The following is an 18,561-nucleotide window of genomic DNA, read 5'->3' as shown; positions in this document are numbered from 1 at the left end:
ATGTGTCTGAGGTCTGCTTTGAACTTAGGGAGATGAATCTTCCTGTCTCCAAGGCCGGCGATCTGTTCACTATGGTGCCATCTAGTTGCCCTGGCACATAGACAATTAATAAATGGTTTTTTCCTTACCCTCTCCTCATATCGATTTGTACCTTCTTGTGACTTAGAGTCTCAGAGAATATATAGGGGAGAGATGTCAAATGAGCCACCTGCAGCCCACAACATCCCTTAGTGCAGCCTAAAACAGATTAAAATTTAATTAGGAAATATTCAACAAAGTAAATAAAAATATAATTGAAAAGGATAATGCTGTCTTCTAAATCAGGGTCTTTGGGGATGCTCACATACATTTAGTGATCCTCATTTCTATCTGAATTTGTTGGCCCTGGTCTAGAACATTGACTTGTCCAGAATCACACACCAGCTCTCTCAGAGACAGGACTGAACAACAAGCCTTTCCAGCTCTGAAGCTAACTAGCTCTCTCCGCCAAGCAGTGGCAAGCCCAGGGAGGACAGAAAGGCAGAAACTCTCTTGACCTTGATTTTCGACGTATAATAGATGCTCAGGAAATGTTTGAATAAATGACTGGGCGATGGGTGCAGGCCAGCTCATGGAGGATTACAGAATCACAGCCAGACTTAGTGTGGTGACCAGTAGGGAATCCCCGAGGCTCCCTGAGTGCCCGTTCTCTTGGTACCCACCAGAGCCCCACCTCTTGCAGCAGGCATTTTGAGCAGCCACCCAGAGAGCATCTCTCCTTCTGTTTACTTGCCCACCTCTTAGAAATGGAGGGTCCTGACTTGTGAAATAACCCTGCCCCCGTACATGTTATGTTTGGACTGGTTGGTCCCGATTGGCTGATCTGGAGAGGCCCTCAGCTGACCCGAACCTTTCTCATCCCTCCTCAGAGCTGAAGATTCCGGACAACGCCAATGTGTTCTACGCTATGAACTCCACTGCCAACTATGACTTTGTCCTGAAGAAGAGAGGCTTCCCGAAGGGGGTAAAGGTCAAGCATGGAGCCAGTTCGACCCTGCCCAGGATGAAACAGAAAGGCCTCAAGATCGCCAAAGGCATCTTCTGACTCTCACCTCCTTGGGGCAGCAACCCCAGGCCTCCCCACCTCTCCCTGGAGCCACAAAGCACTTAGAGGCCTGGGCTTCCCACCCATGTCCGTTCCACCAGGGTCTTTCCTCACAGCTCCCTGGACAGATTAGATCCCCTGATCTTCAGGGACTTTTTGGGACACCTTCCCACTTTGTTTTTTCTACGTGGTTTTGGACACTCAAGCGCACTCTTTCCTACCCAATATGACGCCCTGAAGACTTGGGCTGACCGGGTTCCCATCTCCCTCTTCTCAACCCCCAACAACCACCTCATTGCCTTAGGTGCCTTCTGCTTTCCGAGAACCAGAGGACAGAACAATTTTCTTTTTCTTTTCTTTTTTTTTTTTTGCCAAGGAACTCTGCCAATGGGCACCGATGCCCCATCCCCTCCCTATTACTGCCCTTCAAATGGATCTCCAGCTCCTAAGCTGATGGTCACTGCCACATTCCTTGCCCAGTGGGCATCCTGGAGCATTAATGCCCAAAAGGGGTTTGACCGCACTTCTTCCTTCACCCTCCAGAGTCCCCCCAGTCACCTGCCCACCTGTACCCCTAGCATTCACCCTCAGTGTCCCCACGGTCACTACCAAACTGGGTGGAGGGGGGCTTGGGAGCGAAGCATTTCTCTCTCCCAGTCACCATGAGTTGGATCTGGCCCCAAGCACAGGGACTTTGCCTCCCAGATCTTTAGCCCTAAACCTGCACCAAAGATTCTATCTCAAGGGACACACCAGGGCAGGGAGGGTCCAGTGACCCTTCCCTCTGCGCTCTGGGAGAGGTAGGGGCCCCTGTAAATATACAGCATGACTCACTGCGGTGGGCAAGGGGGAGGGGTCAGGCCAGGGTCCTGCTGACATTGAATTCTCAACCACACCAAGTGCCACTAACCTTGGACTTTGCAGACATCATAAGATGATGAATGAGGGCAGTTGGGGTGGGGGGAAGGAGGAAATGACTGAATTTTTGTAAAAAACAAAAAACAAAACAAGAAAGAAAAAGAAAGAAAACAAAAAAAGAAAAAATGTTTACTGATGGGGGGGTAATATTTATTTGTTGTAAATAGAAAGCATTAGACTTGTACATTCTACTAAATCCTGTTACAACCACAACTCGAGTTTTTCTGTTTGGCTCAGACACTTCCAGGTCTCCCTTATACAAAATGGACTTTTTTCTCTTCGGCAGATGGCTGGGAAAGATGCTAAAAAAAGAATCTTGGCTCACAGGAGTCCGGGAAGCCTGGGTTCTAGTCTCATCTTTGCCACCAGAGTTAATACTTTCTAATTGGCTTCCTCATCTGTAATGATAATATCTAGTGGAGAGCCCTGTTTGGAAGTATAAGCACAGCTATCCCCACATTGGGTGTAGCCACAGAGTGTTTAAAGGTATGGGGCTATGGATGACAAGATGGAAGGAGTGGACACCCCCCCTCTATGGACTTCTAATCTGACCAGTTAAGTTGCAGATGGAATAAAGTTTTATATCCCTAGGTTAAGGGGAAAGGGAGGTGAGGCAGTTCTAGAACTGGCTGGAAATATCCCTTAGCCAGCTAGGAGCTTGGGGTCATTGCAAGGAGTTATATTAATTAATCAATAGGCATTAAGCAAGCCCCTTGTGTATACCAAGCACTGTTTCAGAGATGAGACTGTAGAGACAACTAAATCCCAGGATGTCAGTGCAAGAAGGTCGATGCCATTTATACCCGTACCTTCATTTTACAGGTAAATTAACCTGTTTTCCCAAGGACACACAGAACTGTATAATACTGGATTTGTAGTCAGAGGTCCTGGATTTGAGCTCTGCCATTTAATGTCTCGCTGTTCTCTTAATATCTTAATAACTGGAGGAGTAATTGAGCAAGTAATTTCTTCTAGATTTGGTTTCCCCATCTCAAAAAATAGGGGAATCAGAGTAGTAAGTTGTAATACCATAGAGCTAGAAGAGGGATCTTAGATTTCTGAAATACCTAATCCAACAACCTTATTTATGCTACAGATGAAGAGATGAAGGCTAAATGATGCTAAGTCTGCAAGCACTTAGCCACTCAGGCTGTTTCAGGAATAAAAAGAAAGCAAAAATGGCTCCCTTTTCTCAATGAGTTTACATTCAAACAGGGGAGACAGTATGCTTGCAGAGTAGTTGGAACATCAGTTTCTCGTTTGTAAAATAAAGGGATTAGAATGGACTCTAAGGTCCGTAAATCTGTGACGTTAAGATCTTTATCCATTGCATGCTACTAACTCTGGGCATCCCCAAAAGCTGTCCTGGGCCCTCTTCTTTGTCTCTACTTTGGATCTCATCAGATCCTATGGGTTCAATTTTTATGCCTTTGCAGTTGATTCTGAGATCGATATATATTGCAGGAGAAGACCTGTAGATGATAGTGCTGTAGGTGAGTTTTGGAGGAATTTAGAGATTCTCCAAACTTAGGAGGGACACTATTCCAGGCATCAGGGAGAGCCACTGCAAAGACAAAGAAATGGAAGATAGTGCATGGCCTTATGTGAGGGGACAGCAAGAAGGCCAGTTTGGCTGGACTTGATAGTGCACGGGGAAGAGTAATAGGCAAGACTGGAAATCCAGGAAAAGGTAAGTTGTAAAGAGTTTTAAATGCCAGAGTAGTAATCAGAGCCCAATAATTATATTCGCTCTGAGCCAATCAGAGCCCAATGAGAAGTAATCAGAAGCTACTGAAATTAAAGTAGAGCTATAGATATGGTTAAACCTATGCTTTAAGACAGTCTATTTAGCAGTTAAAGGGAGAATGTACTGGAGTGGGAAAGACTTGAGCCAGGAAGACCAATTAGGTGGCTATTGCAATGGTTTAGGCAAAAAGTAAAGCTCGGACTAGAGTAGTGGCTTATAAATGGAGAGATAGAAATAAATGCAAGAGATGTTGTAAAGATAAAAATATACCCCAGATTAACTACAAAGGACACATATAAACTAAGATACTATCTGCATCTAGAAAAAGAACTGATAAATATAAGTATATATAGAATGGTTTTAAATGTGTATATGCATACATATACATAGATTGGTGCCTAAAGATTGGATAATTTACTGGATAAATGATGTGAGAAACAGAGATTGGCATTAGAATTGTGAACTTTGGTGACTTGGGATGGAGGTTAATACCTTCAATAGTAATCTGTTTAGAAGCTGAAAGAATGAATTTTTGGATACACTTTGAGATGCCTACAAATTATTCTGTTTACTAGACAATTGGTCATATGAATGGGACTAGATCTCAGGAGAGAGTAGGGATGAATATATTGGTCTCAGGATCAACTGCATAGAGATAAAAATTAAACCCATGGGAGCTGATGAGATCATCAAATGTGGAGGAAAAGAAGAGGGTCCAGGACAGCTTTTGGGGACACCCAAAGTTAGTGACATGCCATGGATAAAGATCATAGTATCATAAATTTAGGGACCTTAGAAGCTATCTTCTTAGAAACTCCTTTTACAAGTGAGAAACTGAAACTAAGAGAGCTCCCCAAGATAACACACCTAATGAGTATCCAAGACTAGGTAAGAAATGAATCAGAGAATGACTTCTTTTATCTAATAAAAAAATTATATATATATATATATATATATATATATTTTTTTTTCAAGGTTTCTGGCCAGAATAGAAACAATTGCTATTTATATTCACTCTGAGCTTATCAGAGCCCAAACAATTACCATTAGAGACCTTAGTTTAAAAAGGCCCAGGTCTCCCACTGCATCCAGGGCCATTTCCAATCATCCTGATCTATGATGGCTCTGGAAGTGAAAGTGAGGCAGGTGACCTTGCACAGCCCTCCCTCATTTAAATCCAACTTGTTTGCATGTCACAGCATCCCTTCCCTGATGTCAAGAGCAAAGGACAAACAACAAAAAACAATCTGACCCCCCTTGCAGGCTGGGTAAGGCAGACCAGCCCACTGGGGAGAATATTCAGGCCACTCTATTCCTGACTGAGAAAAGCTCAATAGGTCAGTTCTATCTTGAGTCCAGCTCAGGATGTAAAATGAGCTTCTAAGAAGATGGCTTCTGTCCCCATCCCTTGCCCTAGAGCTCCAATGCCTCAGGTATTTTCATGGCCAGCAGGAGGAATCTCCTCAGCTTTTCATATCTCCATCTGTCACCGCCATTTTTCCAGTCTCCCAGATACAAGCAGGGAGTCACTTTTGAGTTCTCGCTCACCCACTGCATCCAATTCACTCTACAGTAGATTTTCCCAGGGGATCAATAGTGCCCAGCTAAACCCTCCCTATTCTAATAGTCTTCAAGGACATATTAGCCCTCTCCGCTTTCCTGCCCATTGAGGCAGGCCCAGGCTGAACCTGAATGGCTTTTAAGATTCTCCTCACCCCAGTTGAAATCCCAGCTTAAAAACCTTTGCCGTAGAGTAAGGGCAGAATGATGCATAATAGAGAGCCACAAGACTTTATTAAGGGAGTAAGGGGAAAGGGACAGAGAGCCAGGGAGTCACTGTGGGATCCCGGCCCTCATGGGCACTTGGCTTTCTGGTGAGTGGGCACTGGTCTCATTAATTACTTGTTAATTTGAGGTTTATATGGAGTCAGCCACAGGGGCAACTGGAGCAGACACCTCAGGGTCTGCTGGAGGTACAGGAACGCTGCCCTCGGGGACGCTGCCCTCGGGGACGCTGCCCTCGGGGACGCTGCCCTCAGGGACGCTGCCCTCGGGAACATTATCCTCAGGAACATCATCTTTGTCTTCATGGTTCACTGTGGGGAGGGCCTGATAAGTGAGGGTCCAGAAGCGCAGATAGTCAGTTCTTAGGTGCTGTTTCATGGAGTCGGCATTCATTTTCTTGTTGATTTCCAGGTAGTTGCCATTCTCCACAGTATAAGGAGACCAGTGGGTAGGGACTGCAGAATTGCCCATGTTGGGGTCCCTTTAAGGAAAGCAAAAAACTCCAGTGAGATTAAGTTTCTGGTGAAACTTTGATTTATGGCTTATAATTTTTTTTTATAAGCTTAGAACATGCTTTCCCTAGTTCCTATTTAAGAACTAGTGACCAGTCCTAGAATCTTGTGGCAAAGCTTCCCCCTGGGCCTCACCCCACAGATCTTACCCAGTTTTGGCAAAGTTAGTCCAGTAAGCAATGAGGGTCTTGGAGACGGTCCGGTCCTGGGCCCGATAACCCAAAGGTGTGGCAAAGGGCTTGCCGAAGACATACTGGATATCGTCAGCATGGTCGGCCCCCACCCAGTCAGGGTAAACAGGCATTCGAGAAGGATGGGAGAACAGGTAGGTGTAAGTTCTGCCGCTCCTGTAGGATTCAATAAGGTAATTTTAGTGTGTGGGGAGGTACCTGGGACTGCCCAACCAAGATAGGGAAAGCGTATCTGAGAGGAGGCTGAGGAAGAATGGGCTGGAGTTTGTGAAATTTACCTTAGACTCAGAGGGAACTGGAATTATTCAGATTAAAGAAGAAAAAATTAAGGACCAGCTTTAGGCCTTCCAGTATTACCACTGTGTATAGAGGAAGAACTCTAGCTGTGTTCTCCATTCGGGAAGAACAGGAAAATTAAAGTTAGATTCTTAAGAATTTAAACATGGATGTGGGACCCTAGAATAAGAAACATTTTGGGGAATTAGCTAGGCCAATTTCCTCATTTTATAGAGAAGTAAGTGAAGCCTAGGGAGGTTACAATGGCTGTTTAGTCACAGAACCAGATTAAGGATCATTTCCACAGCTCAACAAGCAGAACTGTCCAGAACCCCTTTATCACTGGGCCCCCTACAAGGAGTCACACCAACAGGCTGCTCTCACTTGGCATTGGCTACGTGCTGGGCCAAGGCAATCTCTGTGGGCACCAGAAAGAGGATGTCAGTCTCAAAGTCCACCACAGTCTTTTTCTTGGTCTCCTGGGAGGAGTCTCCGCTCCAGAGTTGGGTGTAGAAGTCAAAGGTGGCATTGGCACCAGGAAGACCTTTTGTTATGGTGAGACCAGAGACCAGCTTGTAAAAGTCTTCCCTACAGTGAAAAAGCAGGCATAGTTAGTTACATACATTTCTTTCTTTCTCTTTAGACAAACCTATAATCCTTTTTTTAAAAATTATTAAATATTTTGTTTTTTCCTAATTACATGTAAAAAAGTTTTTGTGTTTAGTTTTTTTTTTAAATTTTGAGTTCCAAATTCTCTCCCTCCTTCCTTTCCTTCCCTTCCCTCTCCTCTTCTTGAAAAGGCAAGCGGTTTGATATATTTTATACATGTATAGTCATGTAAGACATATTTCTGCATCTTCATGTTGTGACAGAAAACAGAAAAGAAAAAGAATTGAAGTTTTACAAAATATTCTTCAATCTGTCTTTAGACTCCGTCAGTTCTTTCTCTGGAGGTGGATGGCATTTTTCATCATAAGTCCTTCAGAATTGTCTTGAATTATTATATTGCTGAGAATATCTGAGTCATACACAGTTGATTATTATACAGTGTTGCTGCTACTGTGTAAAATGTTCTCCTGGTTCTGCTCACTTCACCTTGCATCAATTCATGTAAGTCATTAATAGAAATGACATCTCCATCAATGACAGTTTTCCTGAAATCCTCCTGCTCGTAATTTCTTATAGTACAACAGTATTCCATCACAATCATATGAATACCAGAACTTTTTCAGCCACTTTTCAACTGACGGATACGGCCTCAATTTTCAATTTTTTACCATCACAAAAAAGCTGCTATAAATATTTTTGTGCATAAAGGTCTTTTTTCCTTTTTCCAGAAATCCTTCTCAGAACTAACTGGGCATATATCTAAGTGATCAGGCTTAAGAGTAGACGGTTCAAAGTTTTAGGCTCTTCTCCCGGCTCCCCTGAAAAAGACGCCATTAGAATAGGTTCCCAACTCAGACCACTGGAAACATATGTAACTACCCTCCAGAAATCTAATGTTTGTTTCTGCGAACTAGTGCAACTTTAGCGCAGCAACCAAGCCAGAACGGCCCCTTGTTCTCCCAGCACTGGCGTGTTTTGCCGTCTCCATGCCTGTTCTCATGCTTGCCATTCCTTCCCAGCATCCCTCCAGACCTAAGTTAAACCCTTCTCCCAGCCACACCAGCCCAATCTCTCCCCGAAGCCTGAGCTCTGGAGCATTTGTACATTCCGTTTCCTTGACAGTCAGCAGCCATCTGCTCTTGTCTGGACTGGATTTTGTTAGCCGCTGCTCTGTTCGTGCTTTCTCTGACCGCCCACTCGGGGAGAGACGCAGTCTTTCTCGGAGTCTCCTTTCCGATGCCTTCCCCAAGCTCGGGCACATACACGCCTCGGGGTTTTGCTTTTGCTCCGAGTGGGCCCGCCCCTTTGAGTGACCCCCTGATACACCCGGCCTTCAGGACGTCTCCCGGACACTCACTCTTGGATGCTCTGGGAGGCCTTGTTGATGGCGGGCATATCGATGCTGGCAAAGATGTGGCCGTCCATGTTGTTGGTGCCGGCGATGTAGTCGATGTCGGCCGCGTTGGCGAAGAGGTTGACCGGATCATCGGGAATGAAGTCTCCATCGATGACTGGTACAAAGCCCAGATAATGCAGCATAGGGTCTGGCAAGGAGAGACGGGGGGTGAATCCCTCTGGTCCCTCTCTGTCTTTCAGGGAGGTGGGATGGAATTATCCTTCAGTTTGTGTCTAAAGTAAAACCCTCTTGTTCTAGGTTCATTCTGTCCTTGGAATCAAAGACTTATTCGTTACCCTGGTCCTGGGATACTGAATGGATAATTGTGATAACTGAGATGGTAGTTAAATAAATGCCCAGAGATCTGCCAGAAAGACAGCTCTGTAGAAATCCAAACTATTAATATTTTGGGTGTCATTAGTTATAAACAAAATGGACCACACTGTGGTTGCTCTGAGTAGTACAAAGAGTAACGTACTATTCGCATTTATGATTGAGTCCCCAAAACTCTCTCAGAACAAGAATGTTAGAGCTGGAGGGACCTCAGAAATTGCTTCATCCAGCCCACTCATTTAGCAAAGAAGGGAAACCGAGGCTCAGAGAGAATCTGGAAAGCGGTTCTGGAAAGTGTGCCACCTCCCACCCCCTCCTAAATAGTCCCCACTCACATTCCATGCCAGCCAGAGGCATCTTATAGGCCAAAGTCAGAGCTCGGGGATCAGTGATCTTGAAACATTTGGCCATCTTGGCGGTATCATCCAGTGGGCATCCCACCTTGCTGGCGATCTGTTGGGAAGAGGAACTCCTACCCTAGCATCTTCAGCGTTGATAGCAAATTCCCCCCCCCCACACACCTTTAAGGAAGATTGGAGAAAGGAGAGGATGGGTTCCTGGGGGAAAGTTCCACTAGTATATTTTTTAGATTGGGATAGCTTATCCAACCTAATAGTGTCTCGAGTTTGGAGAAAGATTTCTGGGCATAAAAAATTTAATGCAAGTGTTGTGCATATTACATGTAAATGAAAGAAGCATGAACTTGTGGACCATTCAAACCTATTGGGCTGCCCCGTCCCACCCCTTCCCACCCTAGGAGGGTAGAGATGGCCACTGGCCTTGGGTTTCTTACCCTTTTAGCCCAGAAGAGGGGGTTTTTCTGGATGACCCAAGGACTCAGGGCCACACCGCTCTGACTGATGGCTCTCTTGATGAGTCCCTTATTGTAGGGAGTTAAAGTCTGCAACATGGAGGCACCATTTCAGCTGAGACCCAAAGTTCCCTATCCCTCGGCTTCTTTTCTTCTTTCCTCTGTTCCCTCTTCCTCCCTCTCATGCTTCTCCCTTTTTTCTTCTCTCCCTCCCACTCTCTTCCCATTTTTCACTTGACAGAGCCATGACATAGAGAGTGCAACAAGCACAGACCATGCCATAATTTATGCTTCCTGGCTTAGGGCGGGATGAAGTGGGATCTCAGGAATTCCACCCCTTCCCTGAGATGAGCCTTACATCATTCCATCTCCCTCCCTGTTGCCTCGTCCCACATGGCTCACACCCAGCACAGCAGAACAGAGCTGCTCACAGGGATATGGATGTCACAAGACAGATGTGTCTTTTGGATCCTCCCCACAACCCTTTTGGAGAACAATGGATCGACTGGGGTATGGGGAGAGAAGCAGGAGGGAGGGTTGAAGTAGATCTTCCTAACTTTCAATAAAATCCCAGACCTGGATGGAGACACTGGCTCCACCAGCTGACTCCCCAAAGATGGTGATGTTGTTGGGGTCCCCACCGAAGGCTGCGATGTTCCTCTTCACCCATGCAATAGCCATGTGCTGATCCCAAAGACCAAAGTTACCTGACAATGGGGGAAAAGGAAGAAAACAAGCGTTTGTGAAGTGCCTACTAGGTGCCAGGTATTGTGCCAAGTGCCTTATCAATATTTAACCCTCACAGCTACCTGTGCAAGGTGGGTGCTACTATTAATCCCTGTTTTACAATGAGGAGACTGAGGCAGACAGTGTTAAGTGACTTGCCCAGGGTCATACAGCTAGTAAGTGTCTGAGGCTGGATTTGAACTCACAAAGAGGATTCTTCCTTCTTTCAAGCCCAGTACTCCCTCCCCTGCACTATGTAGCTTCCCATCTTTACTTATGTTGTCTTCCCTATCAGAATGTGACTTCCACGAGAGCAGAGACCAAGTTTTTCCCTTTCTTTGAATCTCCAGCCTTTAAAACGTTGGCTGGCACATAGTAAGCCTTTAATCAGCCCTGACTGACTGACCTCAGAGTGGTTCTGTTGGCTTTATTCTTCCTAATGGGCTTGGCCAGATGTTATTTCAAGCCCCTTCCAGCTGTGACATTCCATGACTTTTGTAACTCTTAGTTCCATTCCCCCATCCCTGACATTCTAGGATTTTATAAACAGTGACATTTTTAGAAGTTGTTAGACTACAGAGGAATAGGAACAGCTCCCCAAAAGGGAAGGATCCCCTACATGGCAAAGATTTGTGTGAGACAGAGTAAGTGTCCCTCTCTTGGGTCCCTCTCCTCGCAGACCCAAGGCCCAGACTTAGAGGGCCAGCAAGTACCTGGCAGGTTGGAGTCTCCAGTGCTGAGGAAGCCCAGGGGCCCAACACGGTAGTTGAAGGTAACCACAATGACATTTCCTCGGGTGGCAATCTCTTCCCCATCATACAGGTAATTCTTCAGAAAGTTGGCACCATGGCCTGCCCCCATCAGGAAGGCCCCACCATAGATCCAGATCATGACTGGCAGGTCTCTAGAAACTAAAGAGCCAAGAAAGAACCAGAGCTAAGAGAAGTGGACTGAGAGCAAGGAAGCTCTCAGCTAGGGCTAAGCTTCCTTGCACTGAAAACAAAAAAACCAAAACCTCTATGCTCTATGGGGCATTGTGACCCCAAGCACCAGCTGTGGCCTCCCACAGGAGTATGAAAGGTAGTGAATGTTGGATCTAAGGCTGTGAACCTGGGATGAGGAGATTGCTACTCGGGGGACTTGGGACAGGCAGTAGAAAACATTCTCAAGAATCTCAATCCAGGGCTCAGAGCCTTCTAATCCCAGTCTCTTCCTCTAGCCTCTGTTTTTTGGCAATAGGAAGCTAACCGTCAGTAACTCTACACTATCTAATGAATAAAGTATTAAGTTTCTGGCTATAAAATCCAAGGACCTTCACAATTTGGTTTCACCCTATTTTTCCAGTCTTATGCCATAGTAATTCCTTTCATATACTGTTCTAGCTAAATTGGACTATTTGTCATGCTCTGTTCTTATACTTTTCTTATTTGCTTCCGTGTTTTTTCTTACCCTTTCCCCCTAGAACAGAATCTTTATCTTCAGCCACCCATCCACCTATCTACCACCTCCTCCTTCAAAGTCCATCTCAGGTACCATCTTCTCTATGAAGCTTTCCATAACCAAACCCAGAGAAAAGAGATCTCTCCTTCTGCCTCCTGGCTTTTCTTTCATTTAGCATTTCTCCCGGACCTCTCTTGCACTTATTCTCCTGTCACGTACATGCCTTACCCCACCACACTGCCGTTAGACAGATAGTTCCTTTAGGAGAGGGGCTGTGCTATTTTTAATCTCCCATCACAGGATTTCATTCACTTTTAAGCAGGCATTTAATAAGTATTTACTGAATCGAATTTCAGGAAATAGACTCTAGATCTATTTGAAGGTCTAGAATTCCATAATTCTTTCCTCCTAGTAGGAAAAGAAAAGATTGGGAAAAGAGGGCTTCTGGGCCAGAACAGACAGGCTACTTCCCAGTGGTCTGTGTCCTTCCCACACTTCCCTTCCCCTGACCCTGACCTTGCTTCCTTCCCTGTGGGACCCAGATGTTGAGGTAGAGGCAGTCCTCACTGCCATAGGTATCATCCTGAGTGATGGTGGCCTGAAGGCATCGTTTCTTGAATTCCTTGGCCTTTAGGGTTCCTGAGGGAGAAAAGGAAGAAATAAGTCTGAAGCTGGGTGGGTCCTCTGGCTCACAGGGTCAATCCCAACTTATAACTCGGTGTTTCCTGCCCTCTTACCTTGCCATCCAGGGTGACGCTGGGGAATCTCCAGGGCCTTGGGGGGAGCAGCAAAAGGGATGCCCCTGAAAATGTCTACCGAGTCACCAAGGAGACCCAGCCTCTTATTGACACCTTCAACAAAGCCCCCTTCGGTGTAGACAGCTCCCAACTAGAAAAGGATGGAAAGGAATAAGTCTTTGTATATCACCTACTATGTGAAATGCTTTACAAATATTATCTCATTTGATACTCACAACCCTATTATTATACTCATTTTACAATTGAGAAAATGGAAGCAAACAGAGGTTAAATGATTTACTTAGGTTCACAGTATCTGAGGCTGGTTTTGAAGTCAGATCTTCCTGACTTCAGTCCCTGCTGATAACACCTAACTGCTAAACTAATTTTTTAAAATTTTATTTTAATAGGATATTATTTTTCCACTTACATGTAAAGATGGTTTTCAATATTCATTTTTGTAAGATTTTGAGTTTCAATTTTTTTTCTTCTTCTTCTTTTCCCCCTTCCCACTCTAGCAAGTAATCTGATATCAGTTATGCATGTACATTCATTTTTATGAAGTTCATTTGAGTCATTAAACTTTTTATGCAAATTTTTTTTAATTTAATGTAATCAAAGTTGTTCATTTTGCTTTTTATAATGTTCTTTAGTTCTTCTTTGGTCATAAATTCCTCCATCTCCAAAGATCGGATAGGTAAATTATCCCTTGCTCTCCTAATTTGTTTATGGTATCATCCTTTATGCCCAAATCATGTACCGATTTTGACTTTATTTTGATATGAGTTATGAGATGTAGGTCTATGCCAAGTTTCTGACATATTATTTTCCAGCTCTCCCAGCAATTTTTGTCAAATAGTGAATACTTATTCCAGAAGCTGGAATTTGGGGGTTTATCAAATACTAGATTAATTTAGGCCTTATTTATTGTATCACATGTATCTAATCCATTCCATTGATCTACCACTCTATTTCTTAGCCAGTGCCAAATGGTTCTGATGACTGCTGCTTTATAATATAGTTTTAGGTTTGGTACTGCTAGCTCCTTTGTAATTTTTTTCATTAATTCCTTTCATATTTTTGACCTTTTGTTCTTCCAGATGAATTTTGTTATTATTTTTTCTAGTTTTATAAAACAATTTTTGACAGTTTGGTATGGCACTGAAAAAGTAGATAAATTTAGGCATAATTGCCATTTTTATTATATTAGCATTAAACTTTTTAAAAAAAAATATTGACTTTAGACTGAGTCTTGGTTCCCCCCATCCTAATTACTTACAGATATTAAAAAAGTTTGTATTATTTCTAAAGGAAAGGCTGCTTCTAACTTGCAGTGACATATATTGGGGAAAGCACCAGTATTCCTATTAGGAGACCTGGTTTAGAATCCCACTTCTGCTATGTCTGGGCAAGGCACTCTTCAGTTTCCTCATTTGTAAAATGAGGACGGAACAAGGTGATTTCTTGGGGGCTTGTCCAGCTCTAAATCCTGAAGGGATATAAAAATAAATAAGACTAGAAAGGTAGATAAGGACCAAAATGGGAAGGACCTTAAAGGCCAGGCTGAGGGTTTGGTACTTCATCCTTGAAGCCACAGGAAGCCATTGAAGGTTTTTGAGTAAGGAAATGACATGGGCAGATTTGTGTTTTTAGGAAGATTATTTTGTCAGTTAATGGTGTGGAGGACTATGTAAAAAAAGGAAGAGACTGGAAATAGAGACCAATTAAGTGGTTATTATTGTCAAAAGTGAAGTGATAAAGGATCAGCTAAACAAGTGCCTGTGTGAATGGAGACAAGAGGACAGATGAGAGAAACTTATGTTAAATTAGGCTGAAGTGATGGGCCGAATCTAAGGATAAATTAAACAAGGATGTAAAGTCTTATACTTGGATGAAGAAAAAAACACTGTTTATGTATGGAAAAGGTTGCTAGGGGTGGATGTGGCTAGAAAGAAGTTTCCATGAAAAATAACTGGGGTGGGGGTGGGGGGGAGGAAGAGTCGTGGATCACAAACTCAGGACGAGTCTGCAATGTGATGTAGCAGCCAATGAAGCTGATATAATCTTAGGTTGTATTAATAGACACACATTGTTGAGAATGGGGGAGATAGTGTCTCTTTTTGTTCTCTCTTCAATCTGGAATATTATGTACAGTTCTGGGTGTTACTTTTTAAGAGGGACGAAACCAAGTCGAGGAGGAGGCTCAGACAGAGACAGGCTAGGGTAGAGGAAAAAGCAGTGAATTGGGAGTGGAAGACCTTGATTCCAAACCCAACTCTTCTACATTCTTACTTTCATGACTTGAGGGTAGCCATTTTCCCCCTTTCCCTGTTTTCTTTATTTGGAAGATGAGGGAGTAGGATTATATGATTTTGATAGTCCCCTCCAATGATCCTAAGAATCCTAAGAATTGAAAGAACTAGAGAGATAAAACAGGATATGAGTTGGGGATTACAACCTGTATGTAAACTCGAATTTCAAGAGTTATATCAGTGCCATTTACCTATTTCTATATCCACGGGACTTTGAAGATATTAAACACTTTAAAATGTTCACTAAATTAAATTAAATGTTTAGCCTAGAGAAGAGACTTAAGGGAGACATAATGGCTGTCTTCCAGTAACTAAAGGGCAATTAAATGAAAGTGGGATTATCAGACATTTTGGTTGGCTCAGGGGGCAAAACTAGGAGGAATGGGAGAATTGTAGAAAGAAAGGTTTGGGCTCTATGTAAGGGAAAAAGTAACTAACCATGAAAAGTCTCTAAAGTGGGAGGTACTACCTATGAAAGAGGCAGATTTCCGTTTACTAGAGGTTTTCAAATAATCACGGATCATGCAGAGAGGCTCCTGATCAGATATGGGTGGGTTATCAGGTTGGGTTAGTTGACTTCTGATGTCATTTCAAAATATAAAATTCTATGATTCTGGATCTGGGACAATGTTTAAGGGTTCAGAACACTGCTGGTTCCCTCCTCAACTCCCAAAGATCAGTTGGGCAAGTTTTCCAGTGTTTCTTTCAATGGTAGGGTTTGCCCTATTGCTATCTTGAAATCATATCCATCCCATGAAACAAGGAAACCCTGGGGCATAAGTAAAGATCTGTCTGGTAGGGATATTGAGGGGGGGGGGAGGTCTCTGATGCTTCTAACATCTGTTCAATGGTTGCTGCAAATGTCTATTTTCCCATCCTTTACTCCCTAATTTATTATTAATAAGAGCAAGATCAAGACTAGGAAGATTAGAGGCCAAAGGGTTACTTAGCCCACAGTCATCTTCCTAACATATTTCTTTTACCCTTTCTATCTGTCCCTTTCCTCCCTTCCTCCCTCTTGCATCCCTCCTTTCTTCTGTCCTTCCTTCTTCCATTTCTTTCTTCTTTCCTTCCTTTCTTCTTTCCTTCCTTTCTTCCTCCTTCCCTTCCTTCCTTCCCCCAGAAAATTTGACCAACAGCATTTCATAAGCATTTAATGAATAGAGAAACCTACTGAATTGGGAGTGCTGTTCTCTCTCTTTCCCAAACGTCCCAGTTCCAGGGTAATACAAACAAAATCAGGGGCCTCTTGGAAGAGAAACAGACCAGAGAGAAGGGAAGACTGAGGGGAAGAGCAAAACTATCCTCTTATATGTGGTGGGGGCAGCTCAGGAGAAAGACATCCTTCACTGGATGTCTTCAAGCAGAGACTAGATCAATTAGATAAATTGTGGCCAAAAAACCCTTAAAAAACCCTGCTCTGGCACAAATTGAACTAAATGCCTGCTGAAGTCCTTTATAATTCTGAAATTCTGTGATTAGGGAAAGGAGGCACATTTGAGGACTGAGAAATTTGCATGGCACAATAAAAAGGGCAAAACATTAGTGCAAAAACCTGCCTTCCACCAGTTACTAGTGAGCAAATCTTACTTTTGAGTGAGCCTCAGTTTTCCCAACTCTAACATAGGAGTCACAGTCATTTTTGTATTAATTACTTCATGGGACCGTTAAGAAGAGAGTCAAAGTATAATAAAATATAAGCTATCGTAATTATATATTATTGAGCCTCAAGAAGATCTTGACTTAGCAAGAAGAAAAAAACCAGCTTATTGTTCAGGTCATTTGTCCCAATCCTTAACCTGAAAGAATTCCCCAATTTCTCTTCAGTCTTTACTTACCTTAGCTGCACTAGCAGCTGCTAGGCAACAGATGAGGCTGACGACCACCAACTCTGGGTGCCCCATTGTGTGTGTGTGTACCCACTGAATGCCCAGATGGGGCTGTTAGCATATATAGTGTGTGAGAAGCTAAGTTTGGCAGCTGATAGAAGAGTGGCCCTTGTTCCCTTCACCTCTCATTGCACCTCCACCTCACTGCACAAGTGGGGCCACTCACTTGGGGTGGTACCTAATTGGAAAGACAAACTTTCTGTTCTGGGGAGGAGGGGGAGAGGGAGCAGAAAGAGTACTGGGAGAGCCAAGGTTACTAAAATACACACACACACACATTTTCCCAAGCCTAGGAGCCCTTGGGCAAAACCTAATTGCTAGTCTTACACCTGTGCATGTATCTGCCTACCTGGGAGAAGACACAGGTGGCAGTGGGAACAAAGGTCATGAAAATCAAGCAGGGTACAAGTCACTAAGAGATCTCTGACATCCACTATTAAGGTTCCAGCCACCATTTTCTATAACAGAGAAATGGACCTGCAATGGCTCCACTCCCTTCCCAACTTGCTAAAGTCTACCAGATCAGAATCATTAGCATATGGTCCCAGTAGGACCAGATCTAGTAGGGCTCCTACCAATTAGCTCCTCCTACTCCACCTGTAGTGGATGGGAATCCACTATAGGGAATTCGCAATGATCTGCACATATGGGAATTAAATCATCAGTCCAGAGCAGCAGATTATATAAAGTAGTGACTGACATCTCATTTACATGGTCTTACTTTTTTAGAATGAATTGTTCAGATTTTGTGTTTGGATCCAACTATATTGGATACCAGAATCAAGATCCAAAAAGATCTAGAATAAAAGGAATAAATATAGAAATGACTTTGAAAAAATAAAGGAAGTCTCTGGGAAACTATTTGAAGATTGTGTTTAGCAAATTTAATATTTAATAAGAATAAACAGGGCAACAAAGACAGCCAACTTTCAAAGAGGCATCTTTTCAATATTAATATTCTATACTGTTAGTGTGTGGGTCTAAGTCAGTCAGTGAGTCAACAGAATTTATCAAGCACTTACTATGTGACAGACACTGTGCTAAGATTGGGGCATGAAAAGAAAAGCAAAGAAGCCACAGAACATTATAGTCTCTGGAGAATTAAAATAAGTACCAAAAAGCAATGGAGAAACAAATAGTGTATATAAATAGACTACAATCCATAGCAAATAAAGAACTATGAAGAACCAGAGTAAAGGATGACAACAAAAGAAATGTATGATCCCAAAAGATAGTCCTGTGGGAACAGTGGACAACCTGTGGGCCTCTCTGGTATCCTCTTGATGTCAGGAGAAAGCAAGTAAGGGCCCCAGCTCATTGGGTGTCCATCTTGGGGAAGGATATGGGTAGGAAATGGCTAGCAGTTTGGCAAGCTTGGATGGGTTGTAATCTACCACATTGGAGGGAACATCAACAGGATACAATATTTATTTATTTATTTTTTAAATTTTATTTTATTTAATAATAACTTTGTGTTGACAGAATCCATGCCAGGGTAATTTTTTACAACATTATCCCTTGCACTCGCTTATGTTTCGTTTTTTCCCTCCCTCTCTCCACCACCCCCCCCAAGATGGCAAGCAGTCCTATATATGTTAAATATATTGCAATATACAGGATATAATATTTAGCTTATCAAAGCATCTAATAAAAGTTTGTTGACTAACATCAATAAGCTCACAGATCCATTTGAATATCTGACTCGTGAATGGAAGGAAGAACACACCTGTTCAGTTTGTGGATCATTTATGGAAGTCATGGAGAAGTAGGAGCATGTTCAGAAGAGGTTAACCAA

At 43.2% G+C, this 18,561-nt stretch overlaps 2 protein-coding genes across 7 annotated transcripts in view; one reads left to right on the top strand and one right to left on the bottom strand.

The window, feature by feature from the left end:
* Positions 1-2,215, top strand: part of RALGDS (ral guanine nucleotide dissociation stimulator) — an 89,037-nt gene extending 86,822 nt beyond the window's left edge. For all 6 annotated transcript variants that reach the window (XM_051980265.1, XM_051980266.1, XM_051980262.1 and 3 more), the window contains exon 18: positions 909-2,215. In XM_051980265.1, coding sequence (XP_051836225.1) covers positions 909-1,084 — 176 coding nt within the window. In that variant the 3' untranslated portion in view covers positions 1,085-2,215. The remainder of the gene's footprint in view (positions 1-908) is intronic.
* Positions 2,216-5,524: 3,309 nt separating this feature from the next.
* CEL (carboxyl ester lipase) lies at positions 5,525-16,781 on the bottom strand. Its single transcript, XM_051973773.1, has 11 exons — positions 16,716-16,781; positions 12,566-12,716; positions 12,345-12,467; positions 11,102-11,299; positions 10,239-10,369; positions 9,645-9,752; positions 9,187-9,304; positions 8,480-8,666; positions 6,898-7,101; positions 6,196-6,393; positions 5,525-6,015 (listed from the first exon to the last, which is right to left on the bottom strand). The coding sequence occupies exons 1-11, from the start codon at positions 16,779-16,781 to the stop codon at positions 5,667-5,669; spliced, it is 1,833 nt and encodes a 610-aa protein (XP_051829733.1). The 3' UTR covers positions 5,525-5,666.
* Positions 16,782-18,561: the final 1,780 nt, after the last annotated feature.

The sequence above is a fragment of the Antechinus flavipes genome, chromosome 2 (genome assembly GCF_016432865.1).
Source record: "Antechinus flavipes isolate AdamAnt ecotype Samford, QLD, Australia chromosome 2, AdamAnt_v2, whole genome shotgun sequence".
NCBI classification, from domain to species: Eukaryota; Metazoa; Chordata; class Mammalia; order Dasyuromorphia; family Dasyuridae; genus Antechinus; species Antechinus flavipes.
This window is presented reverse-complemented; position numbering and strand designations above follow the sequence as displayed.